We start from the raw sequence: 12,936 nt of genomic DNA on the forward strand, positions 1-12,936 counted from the left end.
ATTTACCTGACCAGATTGAGCTAAAAGGCAAAGTCTATACTATAGAATATTGCTTCTGTTATTTCTACTCAGCAAATTTATTTATAATTTTAAATACATTCTCTGCATTCTTTTCCAAAAATTAAGAGGATGATTCAGTAAGCAAAATCCTGGGTTTTCTCATGAAGATAGGTTTGTTATATGCCTGGAATTTAAATCCAGCAGATTAAAAAAAATATATATATATATGCATATACATATGTGTGTGTACATATGTGTGTGTGTGTGTGTGTGTGTATAGATATAGATCATGAGGCCTCAGTAGAAAACTGAGATCGAATGAGCATTCTTTGATGTTTTAAAATTTCTTATTTCACAAATAAGTGTATTTAGAAGTCCTATATTTTAAAATTTCTCCATCATCTTTGTTTAAAGCAAGTCATGTTTCCACAGAGTAGTTTTCCAAATATCACATATGTTGTCCAAGCAATAAATGTATAACTTTCAATATATAACTTTCTTTGACTTCTAGAAACTATTACTTAGCATATTATTAAAATGAGTTTCTTAACCGAAGCCTATCTACTGATAACTACTGCATAGAATTTTTTTTCTTGCTAAAAGTAACATATATAGGAATAATTTTTGACCAAATTTTTCTAGTTCTTGAATGAGAAAATTGAAGCCTTTTCTGGAAAGGGGAAAAATAAGAAGCCACCTCTATGAGGATGTGGAAAAATTCTAGAATTAAATTCCTGCTCACATGTCACACTAGATCTATGTTAATCTGAGACATATGAATATATTTTGCACATTAATATCCATGATAGCAAAAATTCTTGTCTATTTCATACTATTGACTATATACTCGAGAACTAATTGAGTAGCTCACTCTTCAAGCTACCTAGAGCAAGGGATGGTCAATTAAGTCGGTCTGTTGGCTTAAGATAAGTGGTAGGCAGGGAAGGAGGCAGTAAGTGCAACGTCACACAGCCATGTGATGGCCATTACATTATCGTAACATGCCTACAAAGGCAAATAGTGCCTGTCTATTTCCACCTTAGATAGGCCGATACCACGGCCAAATCTAGAGTCAGGCTCCAACTACCCCCAGAAAAAAAAAATTTCATCAGTCGGGTAAAGATAAACGTGGCAAGTGGTTAGCACAGTGGAAGTAGGTAATGAGTGCTTCATAAACACAAACGCCAGAGGATGAGGGAAAAGGGAGGGAGCACGCACAAGCAAGGAGAAAGCGAAGAGGAGGAGGAGAAGCAGCAAGGAGTTAAGCAGAACAAAACCGGCAAGCTGCCCAAATTTGGCCCCCGCAGCCCAGCTCTTCTAAGTCTCTTCCCTCTCTCTGCAGCAATTCTGTTTCCAGGCCTTGAGGTGGTGAGGACCACCATACTTTGTACTCCCTGCAAATCGCAAACAATCTCCTGGAGACAGTGGTCACTCAGGCATTTACTCTGCTATCAGAAGGCAGAGCCACTGCCTCCCACTCCCAGGGAAAGGCATCACCCACTTCATCTTCCAGGGGACTCGTGGACTTCTCCCCCAAGGAAGGTACCTAAGGTATGAACGAGCAGGTGAAAATATTCTGGGGTCAGTGAGTGATTACCTAGCTTTTGTAATAATAGTTCAGGTCGACTATTCCGCCTAAATTTAATTTCCATTGTACACTTCAGGAATTTTTAACTCACTCCTGCATTAACCTGAGAGATGGAGGCATCTGCATTTTATCTAAATAAAAAATAAATGTATATGTATGTATATATGTATATATATTTATAATATACTGTCTTATAAATACAGAAAAACCTAAAAAGAGAATTCTTATTATCCTAGCTCTCTATGCCCTTGAAAATTCTATTTGCGTCTTTTAAAGGTGACTCGCCAAAGCTTTCTCCCTGCCAGGCTCCCATGTTTTCCCCACAAGAGTTCTAGAAAAGGGCACATCTCTTACAACGCTTCTGCTCTAAGTGGGGTCAACAATTCAGGCAGGAAAACACGCAGCTCACAACTTGACAGCTAAGGAGGAACTGATCTCCAGCTGTCTGATTTAAAAGTCATATCTCTACAAAGACGCTTTTGAAAAGGGTTAGTGACTAGAATTGAAGGCAGAAGCCCTGGGCTAGATTTCTTGCTTTCCTCTGACTGGTATGACATAAAGTATGACACACACCTCTGTGTGACTCAGTTTCACCATCTACAAAAATAGAATAGTGATTATTTTCCACCTGTATTATAATAGAAATGCACTTTAAGGTCACTAGAGAAATATAAATCTCTGTATTATAAATATAATTCTATATTTTTTACCTTACTCTTCTTTGCTGTTTAAGTAAATCAGAGCCTTCTCTACACTTGTACATATTTATTAATATTTTTCATAAAAACGTTTTTAAAAATTTGCAGTTTTGAAAACTTGGATAATTGTGTTAATCGCAAATTTTGGCTTTTTGTCCTCAACAAGCAATAGAGATTTCATAATGTCCATGTAACTATTATAATGTCCCCAGTGTATATAATCTCTGACAATAAAAATTAGATAAATCCCCTTCTATTAGAAAACAGTTTATTCAGAGCCTTACCAGCTAATTAGTAAATATATAGTCACTTAAATAATGAAAACCTAGAGATTCTGATTTACAATGTCTTCCAACACAGAGTTTATATTTTAGACTACGCATTTCAATTAACAGCTCTGTGGTCCCTTTAACTAACCAGGAATTGTAATACATCTTCCTCCATTCCAATTTTTCCCTTCTTTGGCATCACTGAGAAATTCTGATTTTCACTTTCTACCAAGAATATTTTTCATTTATTTAATGGGCACATTATCAAACAAATATTATTGGATTTTTACTATATGCAAGGCCAATTCCCCAAAAAAATAGGGTAAATAAGAATTGAAAGCCATCTTTATCTTTTTCAGAACTGATGCTACACTTTAGAATGGTGAATACATTCTACTCTTTACTCATACAAATCAGCAAAAGCTCTTAAGAAACTCTTATAATAAAAGCATATTAAGACATTACGCTATTTAAAATTTCCCCTAACAGAATTTACAGTGTAATTGGAGGATGTTATTAGCATACATGTAATAATCACAAAATGAGTGAAACTGTGTGGCTTCAACTATTATATACACTGAGCAAATAGATAGATAATATTCACATTAATTTCTATTCACAGAATTAATTTCCATATAGTAAGAGTCTCATTTTTATGAAATACAAGAGAAGTATAACAAAATAAGAGCAAACACAATTTGTCACTTCCTAAGTAGAATTCCTCTATTTACCTATTTTCTCTTTGTCATTGCACATTTGGTCCTTATAGTCTAGCTCCTACTCTTACCTCCCCATCATCAAATTTGGTGGACTTGCTGCTCAGTTCACTCCCTCTCTGCTCTCCCTAAACCTAAATATTGCTGAAAGTGTCTTCTTATTTTATTTATTTTTAATTGTCTCTTCCTTTGGCTCCCATGACATTGGGATGTATTGAAGCAAAGATGCTGTCCTTGGATTCTGAATATCCCGAACTCAAATCCTGGCTTCAGTGTGCACTACCCCTGAAATCTTGAAAAATGTACTTAAACACTGTGAGTCACTGTTTTGTTTATAAAATATGCAGGAGGGATGCATACCTTCTAAGAACTCTCAAGTTGAGACTTACGTGAGGTAACACACACAAAGGTCTCAGAGCTTTTGTTTTTAACCTCCATTGAACTTTTCTGGCTTTGTGTTTCTGCCTCTCATTGTTCATTAAAAGCATCCTGTCTTCTGTATATCTATGTGTATACAGATCTTCAAGAACACAAGTCTTCAAATACAAGTTTGAAGACAAGTCTTTCAAAATAGATTACAAATCCAATGAAGGCAAGTTAATAGCTAACAATTTGGTCTAATTATAGCTTCTAAGAGAATTATCATCAAATAAATATATAACCCATAATGCTGAAATCACAGATACTGGCATAGGGTAATCTATTAAATCCTGACTATCACTAGATGCATACATACAAATCGTGAGTGTTATGTTATTTTAAATCAACTTAAGATTTTTGGAACTTTCAAATTTATAAGAATTAATATGCAGAAAATATATAATATAATATTTATTTTATGAATGATCTAAATATCACCTCGAAAACATTTTAAGTAAAACACGTATCTTGCCCATGCTGGACTCAAGTACTCTCTCACACTTTCAAAATGCACAATTATTTGTCAAAATTATAAAAACACTGTTTAATATAGTTCCCTGTGCTATACAGTAGGACTTTGTTATCTACTGTATATATAGTAGTTAGTATCTGCAAATCCTGAACTCCCAACTTATAATAGCCTATAATGAAAAAGAATATGAAAAGGAATATACATATGTATAACTGAATCACTATGCTGTACACCAGAAACTAATACAACACTGTAACATTGTAAATTGACTATACTTCAATTAAAAAAAACATTGTTTAAATAATGAATTCAATGAGGGTTCTCAAAACATTAAATATTTGATGTAAAATATTATTTAAGATATATATGATACAAGAAATTATTACTTAAAAATTAATAGACGCCTGTCAAATCTGTGACATCACCTAAAATATCTCATCTTATCACATGGAACATAAAACAAATTAAAAATAAAATGTATTTTTGGCATTAGTTCATAGGTATGGAAATTCTCACAGTAATGCTCCTCTTTACAGAGAAAAATAAACTTTTTTATGTAAGGTCCAATATTTGGTATTCTGAAAGAGGTTTATCAGATAAATGATTTAGGGTATGAAGACTAAAACCATAAGATAGTAATATGTAGTAACTGATAAAATTGTTTTCCTTTAAAGTCAATTACTTTACACATAATATATTATATATTCATCTTAGCAGCATGACTGCCTAGTAAAATAAAAGAGTACTTTTTTTAAACTACAGTGAAACTGAGATTTAGTGAACTATAATGTGAGTTGATAGCGAATACAGGGGACATAACCCATTTTCTGCAAGTCAAATCAATGAGTTCCATTAAAGTATCCAAACATCTCTATTTCCATTCTGCATTCAAAATAATAAATACCCACATACTTAGTATATATACGTAAATGTCCACAGACTGGAGTGGAGGAAACAACAAATGGTATCACAAACATATCACAGTAAAGGAGCATAAAAAGTATAGCATGTGCTCATATGTTACATACAATGAAATATATCTATTTCTTTCTCTAAATTGCTTCTATATTTAATACACTTCAAGGCTAATTGTTTATTGTTATATATATTTTTTCTACCAGAAAGTATAAGTTATCATTAGAAAGTTAAGTACTGACCCTTCTCTGTCTTATGCCTAAGGGTTAACAACTTTTAGGGGGCACTTTCCCCCTGGAAAACTTCAATCAAATATAAGCACAAAACATTCTTGTCCAGTTTTGCCATGCCTTGTGAGCAAGTTAAATAAAAAGTCAATAGAAACTAACATGTGGAGGAGAGGACATTCAAAGGGAGTGTTCCAGCTAAGGTGACACCTGCATTATTACATCTGCCAGAAGTTTGTGGCTGCAGGGAAATGACCAAATTTACTGAGCTCAATTTAGCACTTGAATGCCCAAGTGGAACTCACCAGGCTTGCCCTAGATTGTTTTCCTAAGTTACAGGCACACCTATGACTTTCCAGCACTCATCAACGGACGTAGTTTATCACACTGAACTTAGTGATGTTCATATGAAAATTGGGTCCTTCTCTTTTTTACTACATTGATTGTAGCAATAAGTGGCAGTGAGGGGGGAAGAGAATATTAATATCAGAATTAAAATAGTAAAAAAAAACCCCTATAATATATTGGACAAAAGCATTTCCTGAATAATTTGCACATTAATCCATAGAAAATTAAGTTTATATCAACAATTAGTAGAGAAATAAATCCAAATTGTAGCCTCATATACTTATATGGCATGAACTGTATCACAATGGCCATATCCCCTACTTTTGAATCTCTAAGATGGATGAAAACAGATTCCTTTTAAATAGTTAAGCATGATGTTGCCAACATAAGTAGCAGCATTGTGCAAAACAACAACAACAAAAAAACAAGAAGCAAAATGGACCATTCTAGGAAAATTGCCCAAATTGAATGAAATGCAGTTATCATAAATGGTGGAACCCTTCCCTTTGGAGATCTAACACGGTACAGCACAAGCCCTGGCTGGCTATCTTCTTTAATCCAATCACTTGAAGGAAAGATTCAAAATTTAATTCAACTTAGTTTTAGCCAGTAAAAGAGCAAAATTATAGAACTTAAGTGGGTACAATAAAATTCTTGAGCTAGACAGTCAGTCAGAAATAGCTGAAGAATCCAAAAATTAAAATTAGGAAATGAAAAAATTTAAAAAGAGTTCTAAGCAGAGGATAGGCAGATGCTCAAAGCTGGTAATTAGCACTCAGTGTTTCTCCTGCCTGCTCACATTGTTGTTCTTTTTTTAAGTAACATGATTGTCTTTCACCTAAAATTGATAATCCAATTTAATATTATAAATAAAAATGTTTGAGGAGTAATGTCCTGAAATAGTTCTTGTCCACAAACCAGCTTTACTATAGCTGACTTCCTTACTTACTTACAGTAAAAGGGGTTCAGCCGAGCTATTTTTGTACCTGTGCTCATCTATTAATTACTAATATAGTTGAACTCTTTATCAGATGTGCTAGTTCTACATTGATGGGACTATTCTCTCTTTATTAACTACGTAACTATACTGGAAGTGTCTCCTATACGTAATCTTATTTTCTCCAGACATTACATAATTGACTTCTCCATATCCTTAAACATATACACACACACACACATCTATATATGTACGTGTATATATACATAGACACATATACATATGTATCTATGCATATATACATACACATATGTGTTGCTGTACATATGTATATGTGTTCACACACATACACACTTATATATAGCACAGTGGTTAAATATCAAACATCCTTGGTTCTAGAGTCCTGCTCAGATTTGGTCTTAATTCTGTCATTTACTAGCATGTGATACCAAAAAATTGCTAAATAGCTCAGTGCCTCAGTTTCGTATCTCTAAAGTCAGGATAATTACTGACTTCTTAGGTTATGGGAATGATTAAATGAAACAATGTATTAGAGCAGTGTCTGATACGTAGTCAACAAATTTGGTGATTATTACCTTGCACTTGGAAGGTGTTTGACTGAATCAAAATTCAAGTCTCTGTTCTAAACCCATTCTTTGTACTTTATTGAACAATTCTTACCAAAAGACTCTAGTTGATAAAAACATTTGACATATTTATCTGCTTGACTTATGGTACCTGCACTTCTGCCCTCCAATTCGGATTTATTTGCATGACCAAAATTGAATGTCTAAGCACTAATGGAGGAAAGGATTACAGGTGAGATTTTTGTAATTTTTAATAGATCAAAATAAGCATATTTTTCTTCTAGTGAAAATGCTATATGGGAGAAGCATTATGTGTGAAGGAATCAGTGTTGGTAAGATAAGTGAGTGTGGGGAAAATATACTAAAGTCAGGGTAGCTTGGCAGTGAAGGCCAATGGATAAGCTCATGCAAATGTTACAGCTACACTGAAACTTCTGACAGGCTCGAATTTTTTACACTCCTTGCAAAGTGGTCTTGTAACGTGAAGTTCAAACATCTAGATCCCAATGCATATGCATAACACATTGGAATCCTCCATGATACAACTCACATCACACTGAGTAAAGAGAAACTTTTAAAAACCTAAAGAAATCCACTGTGAAATATGTTATCACTCCAGGTCGATTAATGCCACTACACCAGCTTATAAATTTGGGGAACTGCCTAGAACAGTCAACTTTCCTAGCAGGCCCTTGGGCAGCAATAAACAATTTAAGAATAAAAGGAGAAAGTCAGTGAACTCAAGTAGAGAAGAGGAATTTTTCTTGCTGAAGCTGTCTGAATAGTGATTAATATCTAAGTTGGTAAGAATGGATTTTGCTCTGGAAGTTTCCAGAGGGTTGCCCTTGCTGGGCCCATGTATTGAAGATGGCAAACTGAGTTCTGATGGAAGCAAGCACTCAGAGCTGAGATGCTGAGGGATGCTGAGCTGATCACTCTACCACCTGGCTAACTTGTCCCCTCACCCGGGAGAAGACTGGGCTTTCATACTTCATCCTCAGCGTGATACGTGTTTCTCTCCACTCTTCAAGGAAGTAAGAAAATTATAATTTCCACTTTCTCACAGACATGAAAAACTGATCAGCTACTTCCACAGTGCCAACCTTGTTAACATCATTGTTTTGTTTCTCTACTCCAGTATGAGACATTCACATATATGCCTACATTGGGTATATTCCATTTGGAAGTCAAATTCTGGACCTCATTTCAGACGACTATATGTAAATATAAGTCATAGACTGCCATCAGTGTAAGTGCTCGTCTCATCTTCTGCTAGTTAATGTGTTTATTGGATTTTAGAAGAATTTTAGCATGATTAACAACTGTAGAGTGGGGATTTTTGCCCATTAGCATAATGGACTGTTATTGATCTTTTGATAAGAATGACACTTGTATCACTAGCTATCATTGCTTCCTCATAACAAAAATAGGGCTGGTATTAAAATCAGTGCCAATGCATCATAAAGAAAATTAAGAAATGATACATTGCAAAATATATAAGCAAGTGTAAATTGTGACTCTGAAAATGGGTCTTAAAATGCATAATATCTAAAATCACAAAATACTCTTCATTATAACAAGTAGCATTTCCATCTTCAGGGAGAATGAGAGAAAACTTTCTTGGGCACTTATGCGCCAGAGGTCCTTTACGCATATATCATTTAAGCTCCATAACAAAATTATAGTAGACATTAGCTGGAAGAATGTGAGGTTGGAGAAGTGAGGGAGGTCACGTGCCCGTGATTCCGTGGTGCACACCCATCCATCTGACTGGCCCCATGGCCTGTGCTCTTTCCAATCCACAAGGAAGGAACCAGGTGAAATTTTACCCACATTTAGCATTCTATACTTTATCCTCTCTTTAAGCTTCTCCTTTTCTCCTAATTAAGATTCCCACTGTCTATTTCCCATGGACCTATAAGAAAATTTCAAAGGGACTTGAGCACGTTGGTACCAGAAATATATTCAGGCAAGAGAATTTAGGGATCGTCCCAAATCACACCAAAGAAATAGCTACCTCCTAAGCCTGCATCTAAAGCCAGCCTTTCCAACATGGGACCAGCTGAGATTTTGAAACAAAGTTAACTATAGGTAAATACAAATGAAGAAGAGCAGCTGATCTTAACCTTTTCCCAACTGGCAATACATAATTCAGCCATACAATGCCAACTGTTACTAGAGAACTCCTATTACTGTTGTAGCAGTATCTTCCTTGATGTCTGAGCATCCCTGGGTAATTAGAGGCTGAGAAAAAGCAGATGTCATAATCCAGGCTAATGGTGAGGATAATCAAAATAGGGCAAGAAAAAGGCAAGTCCTACACCATTAGTTGCAATATTCTTTCAACTTCAGACCCCAGTGTAACACAGAACAATTAAGAAAGGTAGCTTCAGTGGCCATCTATTCTTATTTTATTTATCCAGCGCTTCTAAATAACAATCACTATCGAATTGCTATGTGTGCATCTATGACACTCAAAAAAATTAATTAAACAGTAAAGTGGCCCTCAGATAATAATCAGTTCAGGATTTAGTTAACACCCTAACATCATCGATCATCTGTTGAGTTCTTGAAACAAGAGATAATTGTAAGCATTCTGTTTTAGAATCTTTTAAATTATTAAAAGCTTTATACAAAAAAATTTTAGTGTAGATCATTATGAACAATATAAAAATCTACATTTACAAATATAGATTTATGCCAGAAAATGGAGACTTTAGTTTAAAATGTCAAATTATCAGCAACAAATACAACAGAATGTGAAAGTCAGAAAGATATTATAAGTGATCTGTAACAGTGAGCCGTTCTAATAATCCTCCAAGCACCTATTTTACTATCAACGTACACTCATTTCTGCTTAGTTAGAATTTCAACTTACCTTCTGGTTGTAACAGAAGCTATTCAATTAAAACATCTAATTTGTCCAAAAATCAGAATGTATATCAAGTGGAAATTTAAATCACAATAACATCTGTTGTTTTTCACCCCAGGTCTCTTCCATGGCTACAATTAGCATACTGTAAGTTTCTAGCACCCTCCTGTGGTTTAATTGGAGTGGTTTCAGAGGCATTTGAAATCAGTTGTCTGAAACTGAAAACACTGGAACAAGACTATAATTCAACATAGAAATTCTGCTGGCATCATAAACCAAGAAAGGAAACCTCAAGTCAGCAAAATTCTAAGATGAATGTACAGGCTCAATTCTTAACTTATCTGCTATCTACTGTTCATTTTATGTGATCACCACGAAGGATGACTTACAAGCAACTAAGCTAGTTTCACATTTGGCAGATTGGAATCCCCGATTTTCAAAACTAAGCATCGCTGCAGGTAATTGTTGAATGGATGAAAAAGAACCTCATTTTACTTAAAAAGAAAAGCAAGTGTTTTTATTGCCCAGTTTGTGTGCATCTTGATTAGGTAAACACAGTAACCCAATTATATGATGCAGTAGTTTGAGTTGAGAAATCCAGGCTTTGAGAGCATCCACCGTCTTCAGCCACATTTTAAGTGATTAACTTTTCTACATTTACTAAAATCACTTGAGAATAATTTATGCAAACAAAATTTTTCCCTCTAAACACACGCCTAGGCTTGCAGGTGAGAGTTCTTCCCAGTACTATTTCAAAGCCCTCTTGAAGGGGAGAAGCTAAAGAGGATTTTACTGTCTTTCTGAAATTGGTAATGCTCCTATTACCAAAGATCCATGCTTAAAACCTATCTGTGACTGCATGTGCCTCGAGGAACGACCTTCTCATGAAATTAAAAAAAAAGTAGATTTTAAAGCACTGATATTATCAGAATATTCTAAACATGAAATAAACTTTTTAAAAATAATTGGCCATGAAGGAGATAAAAATGCAAATTAGCACGAGGTAAAGAGTCTATGAACAGAAATTTGAATGTAGCTTATATGCATGCTAAACTGAATGTCCCAATGTTAAAAATATCAGTAGAATGCAAGAGGCATATGTTTGCTCATCCATACGCAGCAACATGTAGGTTAATATTAAAAGCAAAATATAGACTTCAGAACTTGGAACATTTACAGAAAACAGAAATATTATTCATTTCATTATTGATTAATAAAATCTAAATCTAAGTAATGCTTGGTAATTAAATAGCACATGAATTCATAAATGTACACTAATTTTCATAAATTCAAAAGACCTAATAAAAATATCACCATGTTTGATGGCAAGGGTAGGGGTAGGAGAAAACTAAAAATATTAATAGATGACTTTAAAAGGTAAACATCTAAAAACTGCCATTTCTCCCAGCTATGGCTACTGCTTTTCAACATTGGCACCATTTACTTCACTGAAGCAGAATTTGGGCCAAACATGGAAGGGTAAGAGGAAGACAAACTTGCACAGAGGATACCTGGAGTCAATCAAAGCACTACGGCCTTACCTGTTGAGCCCTTTTAGTGTCTTTTCCATGTTTAAAATGTCACGCATCTTATACAAAAACCACTTGTCAATGGATGTGAGCTGCATAATCTCGTCAAGGGACATGTTGTCTTCTAACGCCTGCCAAAAGGAGAAGAGCTGTTGTCTTTGGCAAACACTTTATAAATGTCTTATTTGGTTGAAAACATGGCAGCCTTTCCTCTCCATGTTATTCAGAGAGCCTGAGGCTGTAGACTGAGAATGAAACTGATACCATATCACTGATGTTCCTCCCAATAAACCGACAGACATCGCCAACTATATCCACAAACGGCATGCAAAGGAGGCGCCCCGAGTTAGTCAGAGTGGTGTGTGCTCAGAAAAATCCCCTGAACAGGCTCTTTATATGACTGCTTTTTATATGACTGTGTGACCAATTAGATTCTAAATCTGAGACATCTTTTTGGAATTAGAGAGAATCTCTTGAAACTATAGTTACGCCAAATCGGTAAGAAAATGTAGAATCAATATAATGATCTTTTAACTTGTATTTTGGATAATTACCCTTTAGCATATTTCGCGTATTTTTATCACTTCACTCCACATTCACACAAACCAGTCAGTGAGAATTTATGGATCATATCTCTGGCTTGGTGTTATTTCTCTAGAATATTTCCCCACAGAGGACTTCAGAAAATTATTCTGGATCAGTTACTGTGACTTTTGTGCTAAGACGGGCATTTTACAAAATCCTAAAATATTCTAAAACAATGTAGTAATAACTGCTGTTCTGACAGGCAGCTCGGCTTTTTCCTCAAGCTTACTTTAACAATTTCTCAAAAGTAAAATTACAACTGTGGGTCATAAAGCTGAGTACAAAAGGCAGCTGAAAGAAGAGAGAAACTCTCAAAACCAAAACCTTCATATTCAAAAGGTGCCTACTCTTAGTCTTTACTATTTTTAGATATCTATAGTCGATGAAAAAAATGTTAATCAATTAATATTTCAAAACAATGTATTTTAGAATGGAATGCTGCATTTTTAAATCCCACTAAGAAATATGTGTAACTAATGACTGCTGTTATATTTCTTAATTTTCTTAAAACTTTTACTTATTTCATAGGAGGGAGAAGATGGCGGAGTAGAAGGACGCTCGCAGGTCACCCTCTCCCACAAATACACCAAGACCCACATCTACAGACCCACTCAGCCAACCAGAGCACCTGTGGAACTCCGACAGAACATCGCCCTCTTCAAAGATAAAGACGCCAAAAATCTGGTAGGAGAAAAGGAAAAAAGAAAGAACAAAAGGCAAAGCAGAGCGGGACGGGTCCCGCAGGGAGGGAGCGGCAAAGGAGGACTGGCGCT

At 35.1% G+C, this 12,936-nt stretch overlaps 1 protein-coding gene across 1 annotated transcript in view; it reads right to left on the bottom strand.

Moving 5' to 3' along the window:
- The window catches only part of CPS1 (carbamoyl-phosphate synthase 1), a 123,906-nt gene that overhangs the window by 47,238 nt on the left and 63,732 nt on the right, over positions 1-12,936 (bottom strand). Inside the window, exon 21 of the mRNA XM_010994790.3 lies at positions 11,591-11,709. Coding sequence (XP_010993092.3) covers positions 11,591-11,709 — 119 coding nt within the window. The remainder of the gene's footprint in view (positions 1-11,590; positions 11,710-12,936) is intronic.

The sequence above is a fragment of the Camelus dromedarius genome, chromosome 4 (genome assembly GCF_036321535.1).
Source record: "Camelus dromedarius isolate mCamDro1 chromosome 4, mCamDro1.pat, whole genome shotgun sequence".
In the NCBI taxonomy this organism is placed as follows: domain Eukaryota; kingdom Metazoa; phylum Chordata; class Mammalia; order Artiodactyla; family Camelidae; genus Camelus; species Camelus dromedarius.